This window comes from Conger conger, chromosome 18 (assembly GCF_963514075.1).
Source record: "Conger conger chromosome 18, fConCon1.1, whole genome shotgun sequence".
Lineage (NCBI taxonomy): Eukaryota > Metazoa > Chordata > Actinopteri > Anguilliformes > Congridae > Conger > Conger conger.
The window spans coordinates 26,959,175-26,975,190 of record NC_083777.1 but is presented as its reverse complement, the minus strand read 5'-3'; the positions used below and the strand labels follow the sequence as shown (position 1 = coordinate 26,975,190).

Below are 16,016 nucleotides of genomic sequence, written 5' to 3'. Positions count from 1 at the left end.
GTCCTCTCCTCTTCATTGGCTCTCTGTTGCTCTCCACCTCAAAGCACCAAGTGCTTGTGGATTTCTAATACACCCAGGGAATGCTGGGAGATGGCAAAGAGGTCTTGAAAAAAGACGGAACAAAAACCACACAGTAACCCTTGGTGACGGTCAGAAGTTGTCGCTTTTTCGGGAGCGCGTTAATGTCGCCGTGTTGTTTATTAACTGTGTGGCCACATGGATCTTGTCTCCATTAATTATGTCTGTGACTGGCACAGCGTTATTGATTTTAATAATCCATGCCTGCGTGGCCTTGTCCCCTGTGCTCTGTGCACAGGAAATAAGGGGACCAGCGCATGTAGCTGTCTTCGTGTGGCTTAGTGCGTGGATTGTGTTCGTATATTTCAGATCACGTGTGAAAGTGTGTTTGTAGCCATGTGTGTGTTTGTAAATCTTTTTTTAATTAAAAAAAAAAATATATATATATATATTTTTTTGTGTGCGTTTCTTCCCTGGCTGCTTTCAGTACAATAAATAGGTATACAACTGCATTCCTGTTTGAAAACGATTTATTTTTCTAAAGCATAATGTAGTTGTAGGTTTTATGCACAAATCTACCCTTATTAAGTGGTTGATATGGCCATGGAATGATTGTTGGTGCCAGACGGGGTGGTTTCAGTATCTCAGAACTTTCTGATGTTCATGCACAATTGTCTGAGATAATGGCGCGAAAAACAAAAAAGCATCTGTTGGCAGGAACGCGTTGTGAATGGGTGAGGTCAGAGGAGAAGTGCCAGACTGGTCAAAGCTGACAGGAAGGTGACAGTAACGCAAATAACCACACATTACAACAGTGGTATGCAGAAGAGCATCTCTGAACACACAACGTCTTAAATGGATAGGCTGTAGCAGCAGAAGACAAATAAAAAAAAATAAGCCAAGTAAATACCTAATAAAGTGCTCAGTGATTGTATATTTTTTTGCATGTAAAAATGTTATGTTTTAAAATGGCATTTCCCATTCTTAAGCCTAGTTTTATATTTCAACATTAATATGTTATTTGAGCTGGGGAGAAAGTTCACTGAACTGGGGGATGGGGGAGCAGGGAACATGAGATCATCTGTGTTCTCAGTCCATGCTGAACGACAAACCCAATCCAGTGGAAATGGACATCCCTGGATTCAGAGAGGCGCTGAAACGGGGGATTTCCTCTGGTGGTGAGACTGTGGACATAAAGCACACAGTGGGGTCCCCCTGGAGACTGGAGGAGCCAGGACCAGGAAGCTTAAACTGCCTTTGTCTCTTAGAGTGTAAGATATGGGCATATAAGGATGGATGGCGTCTGGGCTAGTGTCCTTGTAGTAAGAGCTACAGGAGAGGTTTTACAGAAATGTCAAGTGTATGTGACTGCAAGCGTGATGATGGTGCGGTGATGGCAGTGAAGATCGCAGAGGGGAAGTTACGACGGCTAAAAGCGACCCTAAATGTCCCATAACAAGGACCCCGCATTCATAATCTTCAGTGTGGCCATGGCGACACAACGCTCTGCATTCTGTTTAGAGTTATGAAACGCGCCGGAATTAATTAACGAGCTCGAACAGCCTAAATATTGTTCCTCCCTGTCACTTGCAGCAGTGCTTGCGGTCATTGAATTGTAAAATGAGTGATTTCAGCCGGGCAGTTGGCAGAGTTTCTCTCTGTTTAAAAAAAAAAAAAAAAAATGTTAAATGCAGTCACGAGTGGGGCTCTGAATGGGGGCGGCGGGGGGCACCGAACACGGAGGGGGTCAAACAAAGTGCTCGTGTGACCGGGACAAGGGGGGCGTGAACAGGGGGGGTGCAGAGTACAGGTGTCGCAGGTCAGGCTGGTGTCTGGGCGGACTGTCTGTCCCGTCGGGGGTGTGTCGGTCCCGGGCCCTGCCCGTGCTGCGTGCGGCTCTGAGCTCGTGTGTTTGGCGGACGAGCCGGGGCCCTGTGTCTGTGCCTGAGCAGCGGTCCGCTCCACTGCCCTGAAGCGGCGGCTTTTCCCCACGCACACACCGGGCGGCCGGCAGACACGTGGGCGCGAACCGCATCGCGATCCGGTCGCCAGATCCGCCGGCCCGCGCCGTCGACAGCGCAGCACAGACATTTCTTTTCTTTACAGAAAACGGACTCGGTGATCCGGGCCCGGAAGTGATCAGCGGGGCGGGTCCTCCGCTGCTGTGGAGAGGGGGGTAAACGAGGACCCCGTTTTTCACGTGTCGGAACCGAACGGGGCAGGAAAGCGTCCGAGCGCTCCGTGCAGATTCTGCGCTGTCTGACTGCTGGGCCCCCGGGCCCCCGGGCGGTTCACCAGGGGTTTCCTTATTTAACAATAACGAAGAGATTAGCATGCTTCTGCTGCTGCTCTGGAGATGGAGGGAGGGGGTGTGAGGAGGTGGAGTGAGGGAGACCGGGGGAGTGAGGAGGTGGCTCAGGTGGGCAGGAGCAGCGGTGTGGTGTGGGGAGACGCAGCGTTGGTGTGTGTGTGTGTGAAGTCGTGTGTGGCTGCACGGCGGGGTGTGTGTGCGTCTGTACTGTTGCCATAGGGATATCCTGGGATAATCGGCGAGCGAGTGTAAAATCGTTACCCAAAAACCGTGCGATTCAAACGGGCTGGGCTCTGCCGTAGCTGCAGGGAACACTTCTCTCTCGGAAAGAGGACATGCACGAATGTATTTGCATCATAAGTTAGAGAGCTTTGACTTCAACTCAGGGAGATGAGTCTTTGAGTTTAGCAGCATTTCAGGCACACTGACTCGCTTCCAAGCAAACTCATACGTTTAAACTAAAATGTTCAAGCACTCATACATTTACACTAAAATGTTCAAGCGCTCACATTTACACTAAAATGTTCATGCACACTCATACATTTACACTAAAATGTTCAAGCGCACTCATACATTTACACTAAAATGTTCAAGCAAACTCATACATTTACACTAAAATGTTCAAGCGCACTCATACATTTACACTAAAATGTTCAAGCGCACTCATACATTTACACTAAAATGTTCAAGCGCACTCATACATTTACACTAAAATGTTCAAGCGCACTCATACATTTACACTAAAATGTTCAAGCGCACTCATACATTTACACTAAAATGTTCAAGCGCACTCATACATTTACACTAAAATGTTCAAGCACACTCATACATTTACACTAAAATGTTCAAGCACTCATACATTTAAACTAAAATGTTCACGCATACTCATACATTTACACTAAAATGCTCTAGCGCACACATACATTTACACTAAAATGTTCAAGCGCACATACGTTTAGACTAAAATGTTCACGCACACACATACGTTTACACTAAAATGTTCACACACACATACTGAAGATGCTGTTGGTGCTGACTGTTAATAAGACAGACAAAGGTTGTTTCTGCTTAATCTCTCCTGTTCATCAACACATCTCAGACAGAGTTAGAGAAACTGTGCTTGTGTGCCTGGTAACTTGTATACATTTTTTTTGATGACTGTAGTATGTTTATGGGAGAGTGTATATGAGTATTAATGTGTGTGTTATTGTTGAGGCAGTATATGCTTTTGTGATCGTGCATATTAAGGGTTAATCTGGGATGCATTTGCATTGTTGTATGTCAGTGTGAGAGATCAAGTCTGCCCATGTGAATTTTTTATACCGTTTCATACTTAAGAATACCTTAAGTGTAATTAAAGTGTATATCAAGTATACTTTGTGCACAATTTTTTCCACATGACTCTGTAGGAGCTGCAGTGTGTGTGTGTGTGTGTGTGTGCCTGAAAGCGTGCGTGCGTGCGTGTTTTGTTAGCCTTGTTTTTCCCACATTCCTGGAGAGACTTCGGGTAGGGTGCAGGAATGTGTTTTTACCTGCCAGGCGAAGCTGTCGTTTCCTGGGCGTTGGGTTTCACCTGCTGATTTCTCCCTCCGCCTGTGTGTGTGTGGGGCTCCCTGCCCTCCTGCCATTTCTCTAGATGCTTTCCGAACCCCGCGGCCCTCTGTCTCCAAGGCTGATTTTTTAACCGTCTTGGGAAGTTTTGGTTCTCTGCTGCGCTCGGGGTGTCTTGTCGGCAAGCGGCTGTCTGAACCGGTGTCGTCATCTCCGTGTTTGGGCTCTGACCCTGGGGCAGGGTCGGAGGTAGGCCTCAAAGCCTTTTCGAGCAGGGGTGTCAAACTCCGGTCCTGGAGGGCCGCAGTGTCTGCTGCTGGTTATAGCACGAGTGATTCATTTGTTTGGCTAGATGGTCGACGAGGAATCCACCAAAACCTGCAGACGCTGCGGCCCACCAGGACCTTCAGAGCCGGTGTGTTCTAGACCCTGGTGATGTTAGACCCCGTTTGCAGCAGGACAGCTGGGGGGCTGTTGACTCTGCTTGTTGTTGCTCTTACGCACCTCTTAATCGTTTAAGCGATCTTGTACCTTGGACAGTAAGTTGGGCCTGCTCAGAGGCAAAGATATCTGCAGGATTTCGCAGGAATCGTACGCCTCAGCCAGAACTCAACGCTGTGGCAGAAAGACTGCAGGACTGGGTTGCTCAGAGCCCTTTCCTAGCGCAGCGTTAAATGCGGCCTGACTCTGCGGTGTATGGCAGGATCGGTGTGGTGCGTGCGAGCGTGTGTGCGCTCACTGTGGATCTGGGTCACCAGGTACTGAGACCTGCACTGAGTGAAGCGTTCAGTCACCACTGCCCCCCCCCCCCCCCCCCGGGGGGGAAGCACTGCGGTGCTCTGGTGTTCAGCTGTAAATGGGACCTCTTCCATCGCTCAAAATGATGTAGACTGGCAGGATGTGTAAATGGTAAAGAAAACGTACATTAGAGGCTGAACGTGGTCGAGTGTGGTGATGTTTGAGGGGCGACATGGCCTGACTCTTTCCTCTCTCTCTCTCTCTCTCTCTCTCTCTCCAGATGAGGACGTTCCTGCAGACATGGTTGCAGAAGAATCCGGCCCTGGAGCGCAGAACAGTCCCTACCAACTCCGCAGGAAGTCCCTGCTGCCCAAGAGGACCGCCTGTCCGGCCAAGACCAGCATGGAGGTGAGACTCCGGCACCTGTGTGCGAGCGTGCACGTGTGAGAGCACAACTGTCTGCGAGCGTGCACGTGTGAGAGCACAACTGTGTGCCAGCGTGCACGTGTGAGGGCACAACTGTGTGCGAGCGTGCACGTGTGAGAGCTCAACTGTGTGCGAGCGTGCACGTGTGAGAGCTCAACTGTGTGTGAGCGTGCACGTGTGAGAGCACGCCTGTGCGAGCGTGCACGTTTGTGTGTGCTCACACATATGCATAATGGACTTGAGTATGTTTGAGTGTGTGTGTATGAGCGCTTGTATCTGGACACGTGTGACCGTGTGCCTGTGAGTGTACGTGAGCTTGCGTGTGTACGTACAAGCGTGTGTACGTACGTTCATGCTCTGAGCCCAGTGCGGGTCCCCACTGCATGATGCTCTCATCCTCTCATCCTTTCATCCACGTGATCCCTCTCTCCTGCTCTCCTCTCTAGGAACCCAGAGGCCAGGATTGATCTACTTTTTATATCTCACAGCTCGCTGCATAAGTTATCGCTCCATTTATTAAACATAAGGTTCAATTATTTAACGCAGATTTAGTTTATTAAAACGTGCTGAAATATTCATATTGGGTGATTTGAATTGATGGACTAATTTTGCCCCAGGGTAAAGCATTGGGTGACTTTAGGGTGACATCCTTTAAAAGCCAGAGTTGGCATCTGTGGTGATGTCAGTGCATATCTTTGTGAACGCCTCTTGTTTCCGGTGTAGTTTGGCTCACGTGTGTAGCTCACGTGCCGTATCTACAGCACGTATGTTTGCCAGTGGCACAGCCAGTCCCCAGCCACGCGGCGTTCCCTCCGTATCTGCGGTGGCCATTTTGAAACTGCGGGAGTGGCGGAGGAAGCCGTGACAGGGGCGGTTTGAGTAGCGTGTTTCAGGCGTGTTTTAGACACCGTGTCACACCGTGTCATTCTCCTCGTGTCTGCGGCGGCCATTTTGAAACTGCGGGAGTGGCTGAGGAAGCCATGACGGGGGGCGGTTTGAGTAGCGTGTTTCAGGCGTGTTTTAGACACCGCGTCACACCGTGTGCGTTCTTTTCCAGGGCGCTTCCACCTCCGCCACGGAAAACTTCGGACATCGCCCAAAACGTGCCAGACTATCGGGAAAGTCGCAAGACCTTCCAGGTGAGTGACGACTCCGCCCGCAACCCTGTAACGGGCGAGTCCGACCGCCCAATGGGACGCGGAGAAGATTTACACTGAAGTGGTTCAGAAGAACGTGAGCCACTGTGTTGAATACTCCACCCACTAAACAATAGGCATGATATAGAGACAGTAATAATAATAATCAACATAATTATAGTGATGAGAGTACTGTTAATATTAAACAAACAATATTACAGTATTTTCCATAGAGCCGTTGATTAATAATCCACCTCAAGTCAGTGTAAGAGAGCTTGCCGTTTTGAGTATTAAATGCAGTGATGAAGCCTGTGGTGGTGGTGGTGGTGGTGGTGGTGATGATGATGATGATGATGATGATGATGCCTGTGGTGGTGATGATGATGATGATGATACCTGTGGTGGTGGTGGTGGTGGTGGTGGTGGTGGTGGTGGTGGTGGTGGTGGTGATGATGATGATGATGATGATGATGCCTGTGGTGGTGGTGATGATGATGATGATGATGCCTGTGGTGGTGGTGGTGGTGGTGGTGGTGGTGGTGGTGGTGATGGTGATGGTGATGGTGATGATGATGATGATGATGCCTGTGGTGGTGATGATGATGATGATGATGACCCTAATGAGCCCTGCCCTGCCCCTCAGCCGCCCCTGCCGAGCAGTACCTCCAGGAGAAGCTTCCGGACGAGGTGGTGCTGAAGATCTTCTCCTACCTGTTGGAGCAGGACCTGTGTCGGGCCGCCTGTGTGTGCAAGCGCTTCAGTGAGCTGGCCAACGACCCCATCCTCTGGTGCGTCCCTAACCTGCCCTCCCCAGATTAACACTGCCAACACCGCTGTATTCTCTTTTATTCCTAATCCCTCCAGATTTAGGGTGCTGACATTAAGGGCCTGAAAGGTATAGACCAGCCCCGGTCCCCGTTGCGTTGGCGGTCTTGTGTGTGACCGACCTGTGGGTTGACCTGCGGCCTTCTGCTTTCGCAGGAAGAGGCTGTACATGGAGGTGTTCGAGTACACGCGTCCCATGATGCACCCTGAGCCCGGGAAGTTCTACCAGATCAACCCCGAGGAGTACGAGCAGCCCAATCCCTGGAAGGAGAGCTTTCAGCAGCTGGTACGACCCCTGACGCCCCCGTAATCCAAACCCAACCTAACTGGCCTCTGTCTGTCCCTCCTAACCCCTGTAATACGGCTGAACCCAGGCCAGTGCCTCTGTTTAGCGTGATTTCAGGAACTGCATTGTCACAGACGAATCGGGCTGTGGTCCTGGATGTGCTGTAAGGTTATAGACGGACGCAGTGGAGGCCTTTATTTCACACTGGTGACACGCCGTCTTTATTTTATTTACAGTACAAAGGCGCGCACGTAAAGCCTGGCTTTGCGGAACACTTCTACAGTAATCCAGCCCGGTACAAAGGCAGAGAGAACATGCTGGTAAGAGATCCTTAGCATTTTTACCGAGATCGTTATGTACCTTTTAACAAGATTATGTGTGATTAAATGAGCTGCGCACGTAGAGAGTTGGCAGTTCTCTAGTGCTGCGCTGCCCTAGGTGCATGCGGTGTGATCCAGGACATTAATTCGGCTCATTCACACGCTGATTTCCACGGCTGTCACTCACCCCCCTGCGGGGTTCTGGCTCCTCCCTCAGTACTACGACACTATCGAGGACGCCTTGGGCGGGGTGCAGGAGGCTCACTTCGACGGGCTGATATTCGTCCACTCCGGGATCTACACCGACGAGTGGATCTACATCGAGTCGCCCATCACCATGATCGGTGCAGGTGTGTGGTCCTCCCAAGACCGCCAGTTCAGTTCCTTTTTCCGTCAAGAGCCATTCGCCCTTTTATCACAATGTAGAACCAGGGTTACGACCGAATCCATTGAATTAATTCCGGTTTCGGAAATAAATAAAATTCATTCGCTGAAAAAAAATGATTTAACCTTCTGAAATTTCATTACTCGTTTCCGTTGAAGGGTACACGGAACAGCCATCGAGTGTGGAGGAACGAGAACAATTTAATATGGGCGGCTGCCAAATGGCGTCCCTGTTTCTAGTCTGCTTTGTGCTCATACTGCTTGGTATTTCAGCTCCTGGGAAAGTGGCCGACAAGGTGATCATAGAGAACACCCGAGACTCCACGTTCGTGTTCATGGAGGGGTCAGAGGACGCCTATGTGGGCTACATGACCATCAGGGTGAGGCCTCAACTTTCACCCCTTACAACCTGCCCTTGCCCCACCCGGCATCTGCCACCCTCCGAGCCAAGCTCTCCATAGCACGCTTTTCGGGGGGTTTTATACTCGCATACGTAAAATTCCAAACCCTTTAGCTGCTCATGAGTTCATTGGCTGGGGCTTGGTCACATGGGCTGGGATGACATCATTCATAATCCCCCCCCCCGTTCCCCCTACTGCAGTTCAACCCTGACGACAAGTCGGCCCAGCACCACAACGCGCACCACTGCCTGGAGATCACGGTCAACTGCAGCCCCATCATCGACCACTGCATCATCCGCAGCACCTGCACAGGTGAGCACGCTCAGTCCAGCCGAGCACAGGATGCTTTGCACTGTAGTCACTGTCGGAGGATTATGGGTAATGTAGTTTCTGTCATATCCGGGAAATGTAGTAATGTAGTTTCTGTCATGTCATGTTGTAAAGGCTGCTGGGTATTGTAGTGTTTAACCCCCCCTTTTGCTTCCTCCTGTCGTTGCAGTGGGTTCGGCTGTCTGTGTGAGTGGCCAGGGGGCTTGTCCCACCATCAAACACTGCAACATCAGTGACTGTGAGAACGTGGGGTTGTACATCACTGACCACGCGCAGGTAAGACTCGACAGGGTACACGTGAACAGCACTGACTCAAAAGATTCACAGTTCCAAGCGCTTTGATCCAAAATATCCAGTGTGTTACATCACACACTAAATAAATCTAGGTACTGCAGTGGTCAGCATACAATATATAACCGTGTGGCAGGCCCAGTATTGATCTTGTCATGTATTGATCCCACGGGTGAAAAGAGACTGCACAGCGCAAACACATTATCAATAAGGATCTGTAAATAAGTAGAAAATATTTAATGAGTTATCTAATTGGATAAATCAATGAACAGACATTTTTGAGCAATTTTGTTGCCATTGGATTTATGCCGAGAAATTGTTCAATAATTTATTCAAATGTATAATTCATCTATCTATCGTATATTGTATTTTACCCTAGGAATTGGTTACAGTATTAAAAAAAAAAAAAAAAAGTATGTCATCGCTCCAAGGCCAAAGTAGTATATCGGGAGAATTGAATTTCTGGCATGGTTTAATACTGTGACAATATTAACAGTGTAGAAAATAACAGACCTTGAGTGGCTTGTTAAACCACATCCTGGGGTGTTGTGTTCTCAGAGCTGTAACACAAACTAAGTGCTGTAATGAACAGTCCCAGTGGCTCTGCAGCACATTCTAGTCTCTCTTGTTCTCTGCGGTGGTTTGATGGCGTTGTTCCCCCTCCCGCAGGGTATATACGAAGACAACGAGATCTCCAACAACGCGTTGGCCGGGATCTGGGTGAAGAACCACGGCAACCCCATCATCAGACGGAACCACATCCACCACGGGAGAGACGTGGGCGTGTTCACCTTCGACCACGGCATGGTAAACCCCACCCCCTGAGAGCTCTGATTCGTCCAAACCATACCAGAGAGAGAGACTGTAAAGACGGAGGTTGTAGTGGGAGAGAAACATGCAGGTACAGACACGGCATAGCAGGCAGAGAGACCGTACAGTTCAGTTTCAGTTCAATTATATTTGTGTAGCGCCGTTTTACAGAAGGCTGTACCAAAGACACATTAGAGAGTAGCAGACGAACCTCCAGACCGGATTCCCCAAAGTAGCAAGCATATGTCAGGTAAAAAAATAAAACCCTAGTGAGCAGAAAAACCCTCAGTGGTGGAAAGAAATCTGGCCAATACAAAGAAATCTCTGGATGAACCCGGCTATAGAGGGGCAGCCCGGATATAGAGGGGCAGCCCGGATATAGAGGGGCAGCCCGGCTATAGAGGGGCAGCCCGGATATAGAGGGGCAGCCCGGCTATAGACGGGCAGCCCGGCTATAGAGGGGCAGCCCAGCTATAGAGGGGCAGCCCGGCTATCGAGGGGCAGAGGGGCAGCCCGGCTATCGAGGGGCAGCCCGGCTATCGAGGGGCAGCCCGGCTATAGAGGGGGAGCCCATCCCCCACTGGCCGGTGTAATGGTAGATGGATATAACAGAAATGTGTTAAAGCCATTATACCAAATCAAATGGGTTGGACAGGTTACAATTAGCTAGTGCTTTAACTGGAAAAGTAGGGAGTTTATTTAGGGGGGAAAACCGTATTAGTGAGGCATGGAGATGAATATGTAGCTCCAGGGTGTCTGTGCGTGGCATTAACCAGGTGGGACGAGGCAGAGAGACCAGCAGAGAGAGGGAGAGACCAGCAGAGGGAGAGGGAGAGACCGGCAGAGAGAGAGAGGGAGAGACCGGCAGAGAGAGAGGGTGAGACCGGCAGAGAGAGAGAGACCAGCAGAGAGAGACTGTAGAGAGAGGGAGAGACTGGCAGAGAGAGAGAGACCAGCAGAGAGAGACTGTAGAGAGAGGGAGAGACCAGCAGAGAGAGACTGTAGAGAGGGTGAGAGAGGGAGAGACTGGCAGAGAGAGAGAGACCAGCAGAGAGAGACTGTAGAGAGAGGGAGAGACCAGCAGAGAGAGACTGTAGAGAGAGGGAGAGACTGGCAGAGAGAGACTGTAGAAAGGGTGAGACCGGCAGAGAGAGACTGTAGAGAGAGGGAGAGACTGGCAGAGAGAGAGACTGGAGAGAGAGAGAGAGAGAGGGGGCAGGGAGCTGGTTTGAGCAGGAAAGTGTAAATGGAGTCTGCAGTCCTCTCCAGCTCTGTGGTGTGGACAGTGGGCAGCATCAGCGTCTTAAGCTCCAGCTGGTGCCTGTGTTGGCTACCGCTTCACCCCCAAAAAAAAAAAAGATTTATTTGTCTGTGACTCATCCTGTCGAGTCATTGGATCTGCGTGGCTGTCCTCTCTCCCCTTCCCACAGGTTCAGCTCACATTCGAAAGCGCTTTCGTGATTATGTAACGCGTACATTCACGCACGTCGGGTTGCTGTCGGGTTCTGGGTGACGTTTTTATTTTTTATTTTTTTTTTTTTTACACGGCTCTCTGTCTCCCCCTGCAGGGCTACTTCGAGAGCTGCAACATCCACAGGAACCGGATAGCGGGCTTCGAGGTGAAGGCGTACGCCAACCCCACGGTGGTGCGCTGCGAGATCCACCACGGCCAGACGGGAGGCATCTACGTGCACGAGAAGGGCCGCGGCCAGTTCATCGAGAACAAGATCTATGCAAACAACTTCGCCGGGGTGTGGATCACCTCCAACAGCGACCCCACCATCAGGTGAGAGCGCGCGGCAGGGTCTGGGGTGCCCGTGGCCTTGTGCTCAGTGTAGTGTGTAGGGCCGAGGTACAGAAACCTTCCAGGCTTTCTTTGGTAGCATTATAAAATATTAGTATATTAATAATGTATTATTATTCTTTGGTTAGCATACCATTCATGTTTCACAGGATGCAGTGAGTCACTATGTTCTTGGCAGTTTTTTTAGCAAAAATGTTTTTTTCTTTCATTTTAAGTGTTCATTAGGCCGCAAGAAAGATCGATACTTCGGATTTATAAATAGGATAATTTCCTCTGATACAAAGTATGTCATTTCTGAACCCAAGAGCTGGTGCCCTGATATGGCTGTTCTATGGACATATTCATCTAAAACTCACTTCTGATTGGTGGCCTAATGCACCGTTCCTTTGCTTATTGGTTGAGGCGAAAATGGCCTGTTACATACACCGTAAACGTGATCTGAAGAGGCTTTGAACTGCACTGAGCCTTTGTGTTAGACTCCGGCTTAGTGAGGAAATGTTTGCCGAGCTGCCTGTTTGTTTCGGCTTCCTTTAACGTAACTTATTTATTTATTTAAATCCAGGAGCAACGCCATCTACAATGGCAACCAAGGCGGAGTTTACATATTCGGGGACGGACGGGGTCTTATAGAGGAGAACGATATCTACGGCAACGCCCTGGCGGGGATCCAGATCCGCACCAACAGCTGCCCCATCGTCCGGCACAACAAGATTCACGACGGCCAGCACGGAGGCATCTACGTGGTGAGTTAGCCCCCTCCCTGCTCGCCTGTTCACATGCACAGACACACTCGTTCATACTACGGCTCTAACCGTCTGTTTCTGTCCTGTGTCTCCCCATCAGCACGAAAAGGGGCAGGGCGTGATCGAGGAGAACGAGGTGTATAGCAACACCCTGGCGGGCGTGTGGGTGACGACGGGAAGCACGCCCGTCTTACGGAAAAACCGGATACACAGCGGGAAGCAGGTAACGGAGATGAGCGTCTGTTCCTCACGCTAATGTACGGAAAACCCCCCCCCTGCTTAGCCTGGGACTCGGATAAAGACACCACAAACACTGCCTGCGCCATGGTCAGGTTGTGTGTCGAGTCCACGTGGTGTCTTTTTTCCCCCTCATTGATTTTTGGCGACACAGTTTCACTCTTCATTCATACAGAGGAGAGAATCACTCTGGGCAGCCTGTAGCGTAGTGGTTAAGGTACATGACTGGGACCCGCAAGGTCGGTGGTTCAATCCCCGGTGTAGTTACAAGAGAGCCGCACAATAAGCTAACCAACCCTGCCTTGCTCCAGCCTGCTTAGTCTTATCAACTGTACGTCGCTCTGGATAAGAGCGTCTGCCAAATGCCATTAATGTAATGTAATGTAATGTAATGTGATGTAATGCCCTTCTCTGAACAGGTGGGCGTGTATTTCTACGACAACGGTCATGGCGTGCTGGAAGATAACGACATCTACAACCACATGTACTCTGGGGTGCAGATCAGGTACGTGACAATGTCTGGCATTTTGGTGCGACAGAGGAACTTTGTTCTTCAGTTAGTCTGTAGTCAATCAAAGGAACTGAATGTTTATAGGACCTGTGTGGGCAGGTAGTGTGGGGAGCCTTTTCTGGATTGTTTTGATTGAATTGAAGCTTGGGGCACAAAGCACGTATCATGGAAATATCTCAATATTTCAAGGTGTGTTTGTTGACACTGCTCTTCTGGCTGTTCACCTGTTCATCCATGCCTGTCTGACTGTTACATCTTGTCCCTGCTACAGAACTGGCAGCAACCCCAAAATCAGGAGGAACAAGATCTGGGGCGGTCAGAACGGTGGAATTCTAGTTTACAACTCCGGTAAGACAACTGCCCATCACAATTCAGCCTGTCTTGTTTTATTGTGTCTCGAGGCTTGTTGTGTGGCTCTATGGTCTCTCTGTGGTGTTGCTGTGTTGTGTGGCTCTGTGGTCTCTCTGTGGTGTTGCTGTGTTGTGTGGCTCTCTGTGGTGTTGCTGTGTTGTGTGGCTCTCTGTGGTGTTGCTGTGTTGTGTGGCTCTATGGTGTTGTTTCTCTGGCTGATTTTGGGCTTCACCTCCAGGTCTGGGCTTCATTGAGGATAATGAGATCTTCGATAACGCCATGGCGGGGGTGTGGATAAAGACGGACAGCAACCCCACGCTGCGGAGGAACAAGATCCACGACGGGAGAGACGGAGGGATCTGCATCTTCAACGGGGGGCGAGGTGAGGAGAGCGCCGCGGTGACCAAAACACAGACCCGTCACTGAACAAAACACAGACCCGTCACTGACCAAAACACAGACCCGGTCACACACTGACCAAAACACAGAACCGGTCACACACTGACCAAAACACAGAACCGGTCACACACTGACCAAAACACAGAACCGGTCTCACACACTGACCAAAACACAACCGTGTTTATGACTCCGGTCTTATCCAAATGGAAGTGTGCTGTGCTTTGGTTCAAGCTGTTCGTTTCGATGATTATTTCTCATGACTACTTAAATAGCTAAGTCTGGGAAGGCCCATAAATTCTGTCAGGAAATGTATCCCTTAAAAGAAATAATTTTGTGTAAATGGTGAGTGAGCTGGCTCTATTGGCATACTGCTGCGCCCTCTGCTGGTGAGAGTTGGTTCTGACGGTCTGTCTCCGCAGGACTGCTGGAGGAGAACGACATCTTCAGAAACGCCCAGGCAGGCGTGCTCATCAGCACCAACAGCCACCCCATCCTGCGCAAGAACCGGATATTCGACGGCTTCGCCGCTGGTGAGCGTTTCTGTTTGAGTTCGAGTGATGTCACAGGGCTGTGATTGGTGTAGAGGGCTTCACCGTGAGTGTCGATTGGTCAAACAATGCGTTCTCCACATTGCGTGCTTTTATGGCCTGAAATGGGCGGAGCTTTTGTGCCAGTCACTCTCTGGTTGGACCAAATGTTTTTATTACTTTTTTTTTTTTTTTTTCATGTATTAATAAGAAGGCTCAATGCACATTAATAAACAATGTAAATGTGCCATTAGGGATGATTTCATCTGTAGTCCCTGTCTGTGTTTGAAAGCGCACACTTGGCATTCTACTCGCACTAAATTTCAGGCTCATTTTCACTGAAATGGTAGTATGAGTAGCAGGCTGGTGTGTGGTCTTGAGCGCAGCCTGTTGTGCTGTAGTCCCAGTCCCTGTCCGGCTGTGAAAAGCAGCCTCTCCCCAGCCGTCCGTTCCCCTATCATTTACACTTCACCTCTGTAGGCAGTTAATGGAGTATGTAGCACTTACCTCCACACGCAGGCTCCCGTTTGTGAATCCGAACTGCACAGAGCCGCTCCGATCCATTTCAGTGTCAGGGCGGCCGCTGTATTTTCTGCTGAGTCCCGCTGAAACGGGCTGGCAGGTTTACGGGGTACTTACACGGTGTTTGATTGCCCCCCTCCCCTCCTCCCCCAGGCATCGAGATCACGAATCACGCCACAGCGACTCTAGAAGGCAATCAGATCTTCAACAACCGCTTCGGGGGGCTGTTCCTGGCGTCAGGAGTCAACGTCACTATGAAAGGTAAAGCGGGAGACCCCTCGCGGGAGAGGTGGTGTATGCTTGAGTCCTCTCTGTCCAGGTGAACAGTCGGCCAATAGGAACAGTGATGAGCGATGCAGTGAGTTCTGTTGATTACCAGACAACCTCACGCCCAACAAGTTTCAGAATGTGGCGACAAAGGTTGAGTAGTTTTCTTCACACTAGCACCAATGGAAGTGTGATTCAGTATGCCGTTACGGCGGGCCACCTTTACCGAGCACGCTTCCTCTCTCCTCTCAGACAACAAAATAATGAACAATCAGGACGCCATCGAGAAGGCGGTGAACCGAGGGCAGTGCCTGTACAAGATCTCCAGCTACACCAGCTACCCCATGCACGACTTCTACAGGTGACCTCCTGCCCTCACCCCGGCCTGCCTGCACACACCTGTGCCCTCTACACACACCTGTGCCCTCTACGCACCCCTGTGCCCTCCACACACCTGTGCCCTCTACACACACCTGTGCCTTCCACACACCTGTGCCCTCTACGCACCCCTGTGCCCTCCACACACCTGTGCCCTCCACACACCTGTGCCCTCTACGCACCCCTGTGCCCTCTACACACACCTGTCCCTTCTACACACCCTCTACACACTGCTGTGCCCTCTACACACTGCTGTGCCCTCTACACACACCTGTGCCCTCTACACACACACACACACACCTGTGCCCTCTACACACACACACACACACACCTGTCCCCTCTACACACACCTGTCCCCTCTACACACACCTGTCCCCTCTACACACACCTGTCCCCTCTACACACACCTGTCCCCTCTACACACACCTGTGCCCTCTACACACCTGTCCC

The 16,016-nt window shown here is 50.3% G+C and overlaps 1 protein-coding gene across 1 annotated transcript in view; it reads left to right on the top strand.

Moving 5' to 3' along the window:
* The window catches only part of LOC133117930 (F-box only protein 11-like), a 30,728-nt gene that overhangs the window by 12,022 nt on the left and 2,690 nt on the right, over window positions 1-16,016 (top strand). Inside the window, exons 2-20 of the mRNA XM_061227453.1 lie at window positions 4,899-5,026; window positions 6,102-6,183; window positions 6,824-6,968; window positions 7,162-7,291; window positions 7,528-7,611; window positions 7,829-7,961; window positions 8,269-8,375; window positions 8,597-8,708; window positions 8,896-9,002; window positions 9,687-9,824; window positions 11,396-11,613; window positions 12,194-12,374; window positions 12,475-12,597; window positions 13,031-13,116; window positions 13,394-13,470; window positions 13,712-13,855; window positions 14,292-14,402; window positions 15,075-15,182; window positions 15,441-15,549. Coding sequence (XP_061083437.1) covers window positions 4,899-5,026; window positions 6,102-6,183; window positions 6,824-6,968; window positions 7,162-7,291; window positions 7,528-7,611; window positions 7,829-7,961; window positions 8,269-8,375; window positions 8,597-8,708; window positions 8,896-9,002; window positions 9,687-9,824; window positions 11,396-11,613; window positions 12,194-12,374; window positions 12,475-12,597; window positions 13,031-13,116; window positions 13,394-13,470; window positions 13,712-13,855; window positions 14,292-14,402; window positions 15,075-15,182; window positions 15,441-15,549 — 2,323 coding nt within the window. The remainder of the gene's footprint in view (window positions 1-4,898; window positions 5,027-6,101; window positions 6,184-6,823; window positions 6,969-7,161; window positions 7,292-7,527; window positions 7,612-7,828; window positions 7,962-8,268; window positions 8,376-8,596; window positions 8,709-8,895; window positions 9,003-9,686; window positions 9,825-11,395; window positions 11,614-12,193; window positions 12,375-12,474; window positions 12,598-13,030; window positions 13,117-13,393; window positions 13,471-13,711; window positions 13,856-14,291; window positions 14,403-15,074; window positions 15,183-15,440; window positions 15,550-16,016) is intronic.